The 16,208-nt window shown below is 38.4% G+C and overlaps 1 protein-coding gene across 8 annotated transcripts in view; it reads right to left on the reverse strand.

Annotated features, from left to right (window-relative positions):
• Nucleotides 1-16,208, reverse strand: part of LOC124397124 (BAH and coiled-coil domain-containing protein 1) — a 72,477-nt gene that overhangs the window by 30,420 nt on the left and 25,849 nt on the right. For 6 of the 8 annotated variants that reach the window (XM_046866629.1, XM_046866627.1, XM_046866626.1 and 3 more), the window contains one exon: nt 3,103-3,285. In XM_046866629.1, the coding sequence (XP_046722585.1) occupies nt 3,103-3,285 (183 nt within the window). Of the gene's footprint in view, nt 1-3,102; nt 3,286-8,904; nt 9,463-16,208 lie in introns of those variants that run through there. The other 2 variants (XM_046866631.1, XM_046866630.1) reach the window with 2 other exon arrangements.

Genomic DNA, 16,208 nt, shown 5'->3' on the forward strand with positions numbered 1-16,208 from the left:
AAAAGGGGACGAATTAGTGGAAAAATGCACTAAAGACATGCTTGTGTACAGGGAACTGACAAGAGACATGTGTAAGCCATGGAAGGTGGGAAAAAGGAATGAGCTGGGGGCACAAGATGAAGAAATTGTCAGACCCTGGAGTTGGCATAGTTAAAGTAATAATTTGGACAACAGCCACCAGGCTTCCAGCCCTGAGTTTTTTCCTGAGTTTAATTTCTTCCTTTTCAAGAAATGGAATATAGTGTGTGTTTATAGACTCAATTTGCCAGGCCCCGTGTTGTTGCTGTCATAAGCCTATTTATAACATTTGATTCATTTGTCACTGTAAAGTTAATACTGCCTCATATGCCAACTTGGACAAGACAGGGAAAAGAAAAAGAACAGTGTAGTGTTGCTGTACTAGCTGGGGAAAAAAGGCTTTATGCATACATGTTTATTTGGGAATTCCGTGTATTTTAATTAGCAAGAAGAGAAGCGAAAAAGGAAGTCATAGTTAATGAAGGCATAGTAAAATTTATATGTAAGGAAAAGCCAGCAAAGAAGAAGGAAACAAATATTTGAAAAATCATTGCTTATGATGCTGTTGGCCATTCAAAAAATGAATGATTTCTCAAAAAATTTACAAATCTGTCTGGAGTGCATCATTTATAATTCACAGAGGGTATAAGTAGAAAGATATTGTTGTTGATCAACAAACTCAAACTCAATCTCCAGTAACCATTTTATTTGTAATTCTGGATACTGGTGGTTCTGGAGCTTATGCTGGAAACACTGACCATAAGGTGGAAATACACACCAGTCCATCACAAACCATAACATGCACATTTTACTTACTGGTTTGTATAAAATTACAAATGGAATGACGATAACCTTCCGGTTTTGAGTAAGAAATACATTATAAATCTATTATTATCTATTAAAGGTGAATTACAGCCATGCAGGTATTATAGACTTATCCACCTACCCACTCTACTGTTACTTGCATAGAGTGCACTTCAATAATGGCACTTTTCTAAACAGGTACATTGACCAATCACCCAAAAGATATGCCAACTATACACATGGTTTTGGATGATGAGTGCCATCAGACTGATTAGTATAGATAGTATAAGCATAGTATAGTTTAAAATAGACTAAATATCTTAAGAATTAGACCGTCCAATTTAACATTAGTGACAAAGCAAAGTGGGGATGCAAGATTGATGTGAAGGGATGAACTATTTAAAGGAACTTTCATATCTCAAAAAATCTTATAAATGCAATAGGCAGAGACAATTACACACACTCGCACACCAATGCTGCTGGCGGGAGACTGTAGGCACCCATGGAGCAGAGGACAGGCTGGGTAATTGTGCCCCTCTTTTTGATGACTCGCTTTCGATGGAAACCGGAGAAAAGACAATATGCAATTAACTTAAAGAGGGAGAAATCTGAACGGAGCTGATGAAGGGCTGGGATTCAATCATGCTCCCTCGGTGTTCTACACAATTAAACTGCAATAGAGATAATAGCCCATCATAATAATCCTGCTCATAATCATCCTTATTACTTTTAGTAACGTCCCTACTATCATTGCCTTTTTTATTAACGTGCCATTTCTTTAGAGAAGATGACTGACATTGATAGCATGACTGTTTTTCTACCCAAGTCATTCTAGCAGGTGGAAAGTATTCACATGGCTGAGGTTTTTTTTAAGCAAATTAGCAAAGAGTTCTGATAGGGAGAATGTCCCTATCAGTCCCTAGCAGTGCTTTTGCTGGCTATCCCAAGACCAACTCTTTTGTTGGCAGTGCACACTTCTAGGGAAGCAGGGCAACCTCGTTACTTGTGGGGGTTACGTTTTATGACCCCAAAAAATCGCAAGGTTTTGACTCTTTCCTTTTGATGGTTCCTTTTTCAAGAGGAATTGTACATGTACTGTACGGTAAACTCAACAAAAATTGTGAATTACTTGTCATAAATGTTTTATTTACTATTTTAAATGAATAATACAATAATAAAATAGTTTTTCAAACATTATGTAATTAATTAGTACAAACTCTTTTTTGGAATTTTACTCTGAACTTTTGAGCCACTCACAGCTTCCTACTCTTATGCTTAGTCCGGATCGAAAGGAAAAGTCGCAAACTATCGAGGTCGCAAGTGTCAAGGTCGCGGATATCGAGGTTTCACTGTAATGATAAACATTTAAGCTTTGTAAAAGTAATTCTATTTGACAGATACAGTCCATAACTGCTGTCCATTAAAGATCTGTAGTAGAAACTTAATAATAATATGGAAGACATTGTGATACTGTGTATACCTGGAAAGCAAAAAAAAATATGTTTGGTAACATAACTTGAAGGCATGACAACCATGAAGCTCCAAATTATTCAATGACAAGATTATAGTGGCTTATGAGAATTTTGCAGATCAAAATGCAGCCTAGCCAACTGCCTGTGTCAATTAGGTCCAACACCTTGGCATGTCTAGACAACTCTGTATTCTTGTCTTTGTGCTTCTAGAAGTTTTTCTGAATCTGTCATCCATCTATCATCATCTAAGTCATGCTTTGATGGAGAGAATCCGAGTAAAAGGAAGGAAAAAGTAGATCATTGGTCATGAAGAGCTTAGTCGAAAGTGAGAGGCAGAGCAGGATGGGAAAAGCCACATTGTCTTTCAGATGACAGCTGCAACCACTGTGGACTTTGTAGCATTTTACTGCCTGAGGGGTGTGTGTGTGTGTGTGTGTGTGTGTGTGTGTGTGTGTGTGTGTGTGTGTGTGTGTGTTTGGGTAAAAATGGCATTCTTGCTGACGTGTACAAACGACCACAAGATTCTTTTGTATGACCTTTTGCCCTCTTGTCACAATCTGGAAAACCACTAGGGTGGGGCACTGAAGACAGTGGGAACCAGAAAGACCTACTTGGACTGTAAACTCAATGAGAAAACCAGCAGGCATACAGACTTTCCAAACACATGAACTCTCTTTCTCACACACACACACACACACACACACACACACACACACACACACACACACACACACATACACACACATACATACAATAGTATATTGGCATGCACAGCCACACAGGACATGTGGGGTAGGGACTGACTTACCTTCATGTGAGTGTGGGAACCAGATCTGGGAAGCGGTGGAGTGTGGCCCTCCACGGCATGGAGGAGAAGATGGTGAGGACGGAGGTCTGGAAGGGTGAGGTGGATGTGAGGGAGAAGAACCCAGGCTGCTGGCCAGAAATGTCCCCATAAATGAGGCAGAGGAGTTGCCCATCAGTCCACTGCCTGTATCCACACAGGGAATAGGAAATGAAACAAAAGGAAGAGAGTGAGAAAAAAAAGCTTTAGACCTATGAGACTTTGGGCAGCCATGGTGATGGTGCATAGGGCATATGAATTAATTTTCTGTTTGGTTTGCCATCTGCAACAACACCTGGCACAATGCTTTAAAACTCTAAATATAGACCAACATCTGGACAACTTTTCATACTAACAGTGATCCAATCATACACATATTTAGCAAATTGTAGGGGAATTTTCACTTGAGATGTGTAGCACTATGACACAGTAGGTAGAGTTAGTGGCAAGTTCAGAGATTGATCATAAACTCTATGTGGAGTTTTACATAAATAATCTATGAATGCCCAGGTTTCCTTTAACTTCCCAAAAACATATCGGCAGATAAAATCATTACTTAAAACTGCACAGGTATGAACTGCTGTGTGCTGTGTAGTGTCCTGTGATAGACTAGCATTCTATCCGTGGTATATTCCTTCCTTGTACCCTGTGTTCCCAGTGAAGGGAATTTTATTAAGAAGAAATCACTTAAAGATAAAGGAATCAATGAGTAAGAAATGCAATGACAGAACAAAATAAAAGGAGCATCAAAAGACAAAGTGCACCGAATTAAAAAATACAACTAGGGCTGAAACAATTCCTTGGGTAACTCAAGTAATTCAAATACAAAAATGCAAATTATTTTTCTCGATGCTTCGTTTATTCCATTTAACTACACACAGAGCACGGATTTGTCCCACAGACCATTATTGCTGACGCGCCACCCGCTAAACTCTGGAGCGCTCTTGACAGGCATTAAAAAAATGCCGCTAACAAGCAATTACTACATTTTTAATGATATTATTTCTCACATTTCCGACATTGCGAGAAATAATCGATAACTGCAGCCCTAAATACAATATTGCGAATATAGACTTTTTTTTCCTGTTGTTCATTCAGATTTTTTGGGTGCATATTCTAAATATATTTTAAATTATTATAAATTATAAAATACAGGTTATACATAGCTACAGCAGTCCATAGACATATGGGCCAAGCCTGGTTTCCTTACACTTGACTGGACAGACATCTTATCTCACAGCTGAATGCACACTCTCTGTCTCCTTCCCTCTCACATACTCCCTTGTGTTCCTTTTCTAATTCTCTATTTCTCTCTCTCTCTCTTGCTCTCTGTCCATTATCTTTTTTTTTTCAATCTCTCATTCTCACGCCCTCAATCTCTCCCTGAACCCTGCTCCATTTCTCTATTTCTTATCTTTTCCTTTGCCATACCATTTGTTGTCCTTCAGGAATTTTCCATCCAACCCCTCTTTCTTCCTCACGCTCCCATTTTGCACTCTCTCATCCTTGAACATTTAATGAACAAAAGTATTCTTTAAGAACAGAGCAACTGATCGCTACTTTATAAGTACAATCTTGCAGCGCTCCGACCTTACATTTTGAGCCGCACAGCTCCAGTCAGACAAACATAATCATGGCCTCAATTTCAAGCAGGTAAACACTTTGTCTTAATTATACAGAATGACACTAAGATGTATAGACTACATTACCCAAAGGCCCAGAGAGTGCTCGTTCCACTCTCAATGGGTTTCTGTGTGCCTCGGCCCTGTAATAAATGTAGCAGTGCTGCAATCTGTTTCGCACCCACTCCAGTATGTGTTTAAGTAGACAATGATGAGTAATTGACCATTCAGAACAGCACCTCTGTAAACTGCCCGCTGATTGTCCATTATGTGTTATGGGCACAACCAAGAAAAACATACTGATTAAGCAAGGCTTAAACTGTGTTCCCATTACCCCTGTACACTCTTCTGACACCTGAGATCCATTTCCCAACATCAAAATCCTAGCATGCTGCTGAATATTTATGAACATATATGTCCTGTGTTTACATAAACTATGCATTTGGCCATTTGGTAATGGATGGGCTTATTAATCAGGATGAAACGAATAAAAAAGTTTTTTTCCCCCTGAGAATATCATAAGAAGGTTTACACATTTCATTTCTCCTGTATTTTCTACAAATTAGGGAGTTCTCCGTCTCCACCCACTAGCTCATTATCCTGTGTTGCATGACAGTTTCCAAACAGGGAGGATGCAAGCCAAAGCATATGAATGTGTTGTGCATCAGCCTCTACATCTTTCGAGCAGCTGCACAACCGAGGTCAAAGGAAAGTTTAACATATTTCTGCAGAAAGTGTTAACTGCCTTCTTACATACAGAAGACGCTTGCAGTTGGCTAGTGTAACTCCAGTTGACATGGGGCAGGAATGTGCAGTTTTGACATTTTTAATGTTTAACATGTTTCTCTCAGTTCTCGAAATTTTCTCCTTTTCTACATGGTCAATTGTACTTGGTTCACCTCCATAAGATCTTGTTAAGATTGACTGATGTAAGTGCATCATTTTTGCAAAGGGCCATGTAAATATATTTCTGGAAAACAAAACACAATAAAGCCCACCATCTTTTAAAATAACTCAATATCACTCTCAAAATGATATTGAAAATGTTTTGACTTTTTCACCTGTAAATACATCCACATTTTGACACAACTGCATTAAAATGTTTCATTCTTTAGTCACTAGGTGTACTTTCCCGAGTATGTGCAATGTTGAAGGCCAAATATGTGCCTCCAACTGGTCATGTTTACCCGTTCTGAATATTTTATAACATTTGAATGTCTTTGTTTCTTTAAAGGAATTACATTTCATCCAAAAAAAAAAGCATTGTGCTGTTGCAATGTGAAAATAATTCACAGAGCGCAGTTCTTGTGATTGAGCATCTTTTGCTATGTACAGTGCATTTGACTACAGAGAATAATCACTTCCAAAAATAAACGAAACTACCCATGCCAACATCCACTTTAAGTAGCCCTCTTTTTAAGGACATTGACTCCACAGGCATCAGCAGACTAACACATATACTAACCATTGTGATAGTTAGTCCAGCATGAGTTCTTTCCTGTCCATCTCCACTCTTCACCCAATTTTTATTTCACCACTCAAGCCATTTTTACCACATTTAATCTCTACATCTGTCTTCTCTGACACTCGTTTTCATGCTCTCTCTCTCTCTCACACTTAACGCAGTAAACAGGTGTTGTAAGCAGCCACATCATCGCATCCTCTCCCACAATACTCTCCCTCCTCCTGCCTGTGCTAGTTCTACAATAACTTGATCACACCCACACAGACGAAAGTGAAGCAAAAGTAACAGGTTAGGGTCTGCAGCCAAAGAAAACACGCAGCCAAATGAAGCCAAGGTATAGGTGCGAGTACACAAACAGGGCCCACTCCACTATTTGCTTAGCAGCTTATTAAAAGGATGATATGGGCTTCAGCAAGCTCACGTTGCCTAAGCCAGTGCTCATAACTGCCTGTTTTCCCCTACACTGTGTTCTCTCTCCTCAGTCTGCATTTATTTTCAGCTTTGGCATACAGCCCTTATCGGTACCAGAGAGCGTTTCTGTGGGCGTTTAGGAAATGTGCCTCACGTGCACCCTGATCAAAGCAACAGAGATTCGATTAGGGCTTGTCTTTGCTCACCTTTATACACAACGCATACAACTACAATTCATTTTGCCTTTTCAAGCGTTCTTGTTTACAACTATTTCATACAGCTGGGTTCACATGTGTTTTCAAGCTGAAAACCAACTATGAGGTTGATGTGAGGACAGGAAGGACAAAAATGACTAATGCATCAACGGACACATGATTACAAAGTAGATCTGGTTTGTTTAGCACACACAATATTGCTAACAGCACCGTTTTATTCTGACCTGATCTTTTTAAAAGTGGGTACGCTTTGATTTGGGTAAGGAGAGTCTGGCAAGCATAACCAGTTAACTTAAAGAGACAGTAACAAACAATGCAATGTGTTGAGATACATCTGTCCCCACTAATGGTGAATGACTCTAAATTCATATTACACACTGAAGAAGTAAAAATTGCAAATGTCCTCAAATGGCACTTTCCCAGTGAACAGCATGGTACTGTACAAATCCATGTTTAAGTGATCCATACTGCTATTATAATAACCATACTAAATTTGGTGAGTAAACTAAACAGGGAAATCTCAGTAAATCCAGATCTTGTGTTTGAATAACATAATAGTCACAGAATCACCCTGATCCTACTTAATAATGATTATATTTTGCTGATATTTACATTTGATATTTGTACCCATTGCCCACATAATATGCACCATCTCTGAGAGTTCAGAAAACAGAATCTTATTCACTGTGTTTGTACAGTACTGTAACATGTTAGCAGAGCCTCTGCAGTGAGGCATAAACTGCATTTACGATTCAGTCACAAGAAAGGCACAGCTCCTGGTTTTATTTATGTATATTTTCTCATTTTCTCATTTTCTATTTTAACACTGCACTAAGATTAATATATCGACAGACTTGGACCAGGCTCCTGTCTGCTATTACTGCATGCCAAAGATAATCGCTGCTTCTTGTGTTCAGTAAAAGCCCTATGAAATATACAAGTGACAGCACTAAAATACATATTTGAATTAATAACCATACTGTGCCATTCTGCACTTCTTGGCTGAAAAGTGATAACAGAAACACAAACTGAGAGGCAGAGTCCAAGTAACAAAGTTTCACTGCTGGAATTGTCAAGTTGTTTTTCTTTGGTATAAATCCGAGAAAATTGAAGGCAATTCTTGCTAGAGGGGAGTCAAATTCTGGGAATTCTCACATTGGAATTGAAAGGGAATATAGATAAGTCTGAAATTGCTACTATTGAAACTGTGTTTTGATTGTTTTCCTTTGTTGCATAAATACGAGGTTAACACCAATGTAGCTATCTAAACAACTGCCCGCAGCAAAGCGGCAGTTACATAGACTGAAAGCATGTACAAAATACACTCCTGACACACTTTTTTATATAATGCTAGTGTAAAAATAAACGGCTGACAACGATTCTACTTTGTCCGCCATGGCACACCTGTTCCAACATTATACAAACTTTAGTAATTGCTTGTTAGCGACATGCAGGTAGGTAACTGAGCTTCATTCTGTGAAGCTTGTTTCTTGGGCTCTGCCTTTGATCAATCAGCAATTTTCCCTGTGGTTGGCTTACTAATTTACTGAGTTTCTGCTTTTTAGAAAGGTAACTACTCTAATACAGAGAACTAAATATCAGCCTTGACTGCTGCAGTGGAAACCCACCTTGGCACAGTCAAACAACAAAAGGAGCCAATATGAATGCCACACAAACAGCTAGGCAGCTAAACGACAGATGTGACAGTTGAACCCGCCAGCTAATTCCTCTCTACTCTAAGCACACAGGCACGTTTTCTCTCAAACACCCTCCCAGACGTGGGAGACATGCAATTTAAGATTTTCAAATAGTGAGTACAGAGGAAAATATGTACATATGGCCTCGTCAGCTCTCAGTCACTAACATGTGGTGGAGGCTTTGGGAAGCTCTCATCATGCTGGCATGATCCAAGAGAAACAATTGTCTTGGTTCCACAATCTTGGCACACAAAGCCAGCCACACAGGCTCCTGCTTAAATGAAGCGAGGGGAGAAATCTACTCAGGAGGTGGTGAAAATGAAGAGCAAAATGACCATAAAGGCTGAGAGACTCACCAAGCAAAAACATCCCTGTAGTGTCGGAAGGGTCACAGAACTCCTTTGTCCCACTTGGCGATTCTCCACAAAACAGGTGCTAAATGTATGGTTTGAAAATGATGCGGTAAATCACGTAACCTCGCACTCTTGGGTCTCAAAGAAAACAAAAGTCTGGCCTGAAGACGAGCAGCTCAAGCACTACGATACTCACTGGTGCGCGAGTTAAGCCTCTGTAGATGAGACAGAACAGCCAGCTTACGCTTTTCACCCAGTGACTCAGAGCACACTTCAGTGCTGTAAAAAAGCAGAAGGAATTTCAAATGGCTACTCAAATGGGGGGATTTCCTTATAACGGTCAAAATCATCTTGAAAACATTAGATGGATTGGTAGCCAAACATTCCTGCTGGTCTGGAGGCAACAGGGAACGGACGCTCTGTTTTCGGGACGCTGTGGGAGGACAGCTTAGAGTAGGTGGACCCCTCGAGGTTCTTGTGTGGGTGTGTGTATAGTGGGGGCTGGTGGGTTTGGTCTGATCAGAACCAGAGTAAGCAGAGTTGGAGTTTTTCCAGGACTTGAGTAGGAAGAGACCAAAGGAGGGCAGTGCACGCCTCCAACGCTCGCCTCTGTGCATGCTTGTGGAGTGAGTTTGGTGGATGTGGTCGGTCCGGGGGTGGTGAAGAGATGTGTGGGAAGAAGGGTGTGTTAGAGACTGTAGGTAGGGCTAAATCGATGAGTTGCAAAGAGAAAGAGAAAGAGAGAGAGAGAGAGAGAGAGAGAGAGAGAGAGAGAGAGAGAGAGAGAATAAAAGAGTGTTTGGATGAGAAAGAGAAAGGGAGAATTGTGGCCAGGGTTGACAGCAAGTGTTTGTGCAGTGGCTTGGTGGTTAGCCACCTAAACTCAAATCAGAGAGGGTGGGTTGAGAGAAGCATTCTGTGTCTTTGTAGTTTAATGTAAATAAAACAAGAGCAGGAGGTCAAAAGAAGCTTTTTTTCACTGTGATGTTTACGTTGCACATGTTGACATAATGGAGATAAGCCTCCTCAACCTCAACAAACCAAGAAAAAAGAAAAACCTATTCATGGACCTTTAAAAACAAGTGGATCAAATTAAAGCTTTATTGAAGGCAGTTAAGGTTCCTGTGAAATGGCTACAGCCAGCCAGACAGTTCAGTCTTCAAAACTTAATCATGCCAATAACTATGGAGCCGGCCAAGCCAGACAGGCTCATACAGGCTGTGTGTGAACACACGGATGCGAATGTGCAAGAGTTAGCACCTATGTGTGAAATGCAAGCAAAGGAGGAGGGACACATCTGTAGCACTGAAGAGCAGAGCAAAGGGAACACATGCAGCAGGCTTCTACCTACTTTGCAAGCCTCATTCCCTGGGGACACTGAGCAAAGCTTTTCAACGATTAATCATTTATAGGGGCCTGTCTCTAGAAACAGCTCTCTCATTGACAGAGGCTCAAGCATTGCTGCCTGTGCCAGCAGTCGGGGGCAGACATGGGCAAACGGATTGTTGTCTGAAGGCAGAGAGCAGCAGAAGACACGTTTTATGGGAACGGTAAATATAAGAATCGGATCGAGAAAGACATTAGAGAGAAGGATAGAGGCAGGAAGTATGGCGTCTCAGGGACAATGAAAGCTTTCACATGGACACACTGCCTGAAGGGGTCTGATGGACACAGATGGGAAAAAAAGACATAAAATGAGAACAAGTAAGAACATAAGACAAGAGTAAAAACAAAAGGCAACAACTGCTGAGTCATGGCCTGTTGTCAAGGGGATGGAGGTTCAAGGTGGAAAGAATGACAAGAGAAAGTCTGGACAGCAGAGGTGTAATTCTAGTCCGGTTATACACACACGCCCCCACACACACATGCCATAGTGAGTCAGGACTGGACTGTAATAGTGCTACAGTGGCCAGTTTCTGGAAACATGTTCAAAAATGGTGAGTGAAAGTCATCACAGCATGCTCTTGCGCTCCCACCACTACTCCATACCTCACATCACAGGAAGACCATAACACTCCAGACTACTGCCGTTTGACTTGGACCTGGCTCCGCTGGCTCTGTTTTCTCTGAAAACATCTCGTGTTGTTCTTCCATCCCACACTCACTTTATTAAATTCGGCTTTTTCTTTCCTGTTCTGCCTCTTTTTTTCCACATTTTGCTGCTCACATGAAATGATTTGGCTGATAGGGAGATAAGGCAACACATTTGATGCATCCATCTTATTTATCTGCACCTATCTCGCATGTGTGAGTGTGCTAGATATTGCAGAATATTTCACTGGTTCTGCTCTTGCTAACACACTATTCACAATAGACACAAGTAAACCCACACACACTGAATAAACCCCAACATTGTTAAAGCCACTCCAAAAAACATTTTACATAACAGGGAAGAGTATTAAGCAGCATGAAAGTAGTCAAATGTATTGTAAAACAATTATTATTATTTTTAAATAACTAAATAAAAAGAATTAAACAGAGTATAGGTTTTTTAGTTACTATATATATATATATATATATATATATATATATATATATATATATATATATGTGTGTGTGTGTGTGTGTGTGTGTGTGTGTGTGTGTGTGTGTGTGTGTGTGTGTGTGTGTGTTTAAAATCAGTACATTCAACTAAAGCACCAGGCTATGTCAAAGTTGTCCTGTTTGAATATAGTGATCATTATAATGCCCACAGTTAAACATTTCCATGCAGGTATATTTTATTTTGCTAAATATTAAACATAATACTGTGGTACTTTTGCCAGTCACTTTTACCGATGAACCTATAGATATATCTGAATACAAATACATTATTCAGAATAACAGATATGATATTCTAGGCACATACAGTAGGTGCTAGGCTAGGGATATTTGATGATAGTATCAGGGTATATTCAAACTATCGGAAAATGTCATCTGGAAAGCCGAATGTTTGCAGGTTTTGGAAAAGGGTGTTGAATTTTGTTTCCTTTTCTCCTATTTTTTATTCTATATACAAACCTCAATTCACAACAGAACAACAGAGCATCCTTCTTTGATGCAATTTAATTTCCTTAAGTGTTTACAAAAAAACAAAAAAAAAACAACAGGATTTGCTTTGCTTAAAATCCTAGAAAACTAGAACATAACACAATGTGTTGTTTATCAGGACTACTTCACTACACAGGAATTCAGTCATTTTTTCCTGGTTGTTCAGAGACAATTATTTACAGCTACTAACTTGATTAATTCATTTTTGCAATCATTCCTGACCTTAGTAATTAAAAATGCCTGAGAAATAAAGACAAAAATAGTTGACTTGTAACAAGATTTTTGACATTTTTTTATGGCTGCAACTAACAATTATTTTGATAAGCAATTAATTGGGCGATTATATCTTCTTCGATTAAAAAATATAAAATATAAAAACTTTAACCAGCTGTTTTGCTTATTATAGCTATATAGAAACCTATTTCAGGGTATTTATGTATAAAATAAAAAAACAATTAAAAAAAATTATTCAAAAGCAACATATTGATCTTTCATTTTTACATTTTAAAGCTTATAGTAGCTGCTTGTTGAGGAGTGCATGGGGCATTTCTCTTTAAACAAATTCACTCATGCTGGGTTGTGTTGAGTATGCAAAGTGTAAATAAGTGTAAATCAACATTTGTATTGTTTCAATTATAACTGCAGATGGCAAGTTGACCACCCTTCTTAGACATTTAGTAATAGACATTTTGTTTAGTTGTGAAGATATAAGCATCTAGAATATAATTAATTTAATTTTGTATAATTATCTAATGATGTACACATAAATGAAATATACAAACAAGAAAAGAAGCATGCAGACGTAGTAAAGCTGCAGTTAATCACCTTTGAAAACAGATAAGTTAACTATTGTAGTAGACAAATGAAATAGAAAATAGAATGGAGGAAGGCAACAAGCCAACCGGCCTAAAAAGAAAGGAAAAAATATGCATTGGTGTACAAATGCATAAGCATTTGCTGAAAACCACAACATTGACTAAAATGTAATCGTTTACTGCTGCTCTTTGCTGCTTTTAGACTTAGTGTTTCACTCTGTTTGCACCGTTTTAATTGAATCCATCACTATGTTGCAAACGAGGTGATTGCGCAACCTGATGCTCGCAAATCACGTCAGAAAAGATCCAGTGCGACTGTCCCGAAGTTAGCAAACAGTTTACACAATAGCACTTCATTAGACTAACCATTTTCACATGATAAGGGTTATACAGTTTTTGCTTTGCCGATGTTTCACCTTCATCCGTGACACCAGTGTGCGTTCTTTGTCTTTTTTTGCAAGCAGCTGTTATCTTACAGTCGTGCTAACCCATAAATTGAGCAGACCAACTAATCGATAACAACATTCGTTGAAGATTAATTTCAATATAGATTATTTATAATTAGTTATTGCCATCCTACATTTTTCCCCACTGTAATGATATAATCTGACCATAACATGCACTGGTTGGAACGTAACGAAGTACAAATACTTCGTTACTGTACTTAAGTAGATTTTTCTGGTATCAGTACTTTACTTCATTATATATTTTTCGGACAACTTTTTACTTTTTCTCTCATAAAACTTTTACACAAATATCTGTACTTTCTACTTCTTAGATTTTCAAAACAGACTCATTACTTTAGTTTTAATCCAATTGGTGAAATGTCCATATTTTTTCTTTCTAACCTTTTTCCTGCCATTGCCAGACTTTTGCAATCTACCACTGGTGTATCATTTCCTGGCTCTCACACACTACAGACGTAGGCTAGATACAATGAGCGTGGCAGAAGGCAACAAGAAGTTTGGGGGTAAGGGGGGGATGAGACAGAGGGAGTCAGCGATGTAAACATGATTGAGAACAGAGACATTCCTGATCACCTGATCATCATCATCTTTTCTCTTCTTGTGTTCTATATGGTGGATGTTCAGCCTGGAAACCTTTAAATTCGCTTTGAATTCATATACAGTCAGACCGCGACCTATGACCACTCGACTTACGGCATTTTTCATAAAAACTTTCACAATCCGTGCGCGGTAAGTAGATTTGAAAACGGCGCAAACAGAGTGGGGAACAAGTATGCCCAGCATGCATGCATTGTGGGTATCAGAGATGCTCTAGTTGGCGTGACCTCGCATAGTTTAGACGTGTTTAGAGTGATCTTGTGTGTTCTCGTATTTTGTGAAGTGATTTTACCCTTTGCTGCTTTATTTATATTTTTTGTTTACTTTATTTTTACTATGTAAAAATTTTTGTGTGTTTACAGTGCCTCTTTATGTCTGTGTTGGAACGCATCAGAGAGTAGTCACTCTTCTTGACTTACAACCTGATGGAAATACGACCGTTTTGACGGTCCTTATCCATGTCGTAAATTGTGGTCTACCTGTATTGATTAGGGCTGTCAGCAAATTAATTTTAACTGCACTAATTTTTATTGACACACAATTAATACAGCCCACATTTTAATTACAAATATAAATAAATATATATATAAAAACCTTTGGCGCAACATGTTTTTTTCACGCTGTCCTTTCTTTACTCAGATAAACTTTCTTTCGGCTTCTCCCGTTAGGGGTCGCCACAGCGGATCCTCCGCACGTTTTGATTTGGCACATGTTTTTACGCTGGATGCCCTTCCTAACGCAACCCCCCCCCCAATTTATCCGGGCTTGGGACCGGCACTGAGAGTGGCTGGGGATGGTTCCCTGACCAGGAATCGAACCCGGGTCGCAGCGGTGAGAGCGCCGCATCTTAACCACTAGACCACCAGGGGACACTTATAATAACAACAAAAAGCTGTGCTTGTGTAAGATAAAGAAAACATACAGGGGGCACTCTCTGCCGTCTCTATCATCTCTCTTCACAGACACAAAAATAAAACAACCTGAATTTTTGTGAATATTAGCCTCACAGACTAAAACATTATAGGAATAGAAACCTTAAAATGTCTATTTTTAATTAAACAATTCACAAAATAAATATTCACTGATGATTTCATCCGTATGAAAGTTAGTAGAGGTACAGTTTCTCCGGTATCACCTCATTAACCATCTATAAGAAAACACAGCAATGGTTTCGTTTGGTGTCCTGACTTACATATCAGCTTGAGGATTTACATATTTTAAAATACCATAATTACTTTAATACATTTAAATGAATAATTTGTTTTCATGCTCTATGTTGAGTTTGGTTTTACTAATAAAAACATACATTTTTATACAGCATCTATATTTGTATGAAATATATGTTGATTAGAGTATTAAAAACGTGAAAAGTATGAATTTAAGTTACATTAAGAATAGACAAAAATATGTGATTAATCGTGAGTTAACTCAGGACAACCGTGCGATTAATCGCAATTAAATGTTTTAATCGTTTGACAGCCCTAATATTAATGATGTGAGGTCCAGTTACCAGCTTGAGAATAAAACAGGTAGTAGTAATGGCTAGTTTTTAGTGAAGTATGTCAACTTTTACCAGAGTATTTTAAAACACGAGTATCGGTACTTCTACCTAAAAGAATGATGTGTACTTTTGCCACCTCTGATAACATAGTTTGCATTAAATATGTTTGGCCTTGTTTCCATTAGAGCAACATGTTCCTCTCAATTGATGGTTATTAGCCTGCCTGCTTATAAGGGTTAAACTTAGAGAATAATTTATAAATGAAAAATTTAATTTGTAGACTATTTCTATAAAGCTTCTTTTGTACAATGTACATTGTTAAAAGTGTCAAACAAATAAAACAATTATTGAACTAGAATAAGACACAATTTTATACATAATTTCACATGCCCAAGGTACATTATGCAGGAAAACAGTAAGACAAAGATCTTGGGTCCATTAACGTAAACATGCAGTACATGTACAGTTAACATGGCATAATGTATGTAACAAGAATATCTGAACACTTGGATTATTTACAAGTATTTATGTTAGTTATGTTATGTTTATATAAAAAAAATAATTAAATATTGGGTATTAAGAATAATGTATATAAGGTTTAGGCATATTGCACACAAGACAAATCCTTTAGCTATAATTCCAAAGTCATTTTGTGGCTAGAATCCTAGCATGGATAAGAAATGCTAGGATGTCTGACAACATAGGTTATTAAGGTAAATATAAAAAGATACAACATTTTTATTACATTTTAGCTTCAACTTAAAATTGTATAGCCATCATCACAATACATTCATTTTTCTATTCAATTTTGTAGCTTGTACCACTTCAGTAACTAGCTGGAACTATAGCTAATTTCTGGCATAGATATAGCAGTTCTACCCAAACACTGACACAAAC

The sequence above is a fragment of the Silurus meridionalis genome, chromosome 14 (genome assembly GCF_014805685.1).
Source record: "Silurus meridionalis isolate SWU-2019-XX chromosome 14, ASM1480568v1, whole genome shotgun sequence".
NCBI lineage: Eukaryota > Metazoa > Chordata > Actinopteri > Siluriformes > Siluridae > Silurus > Silurus meridionalis.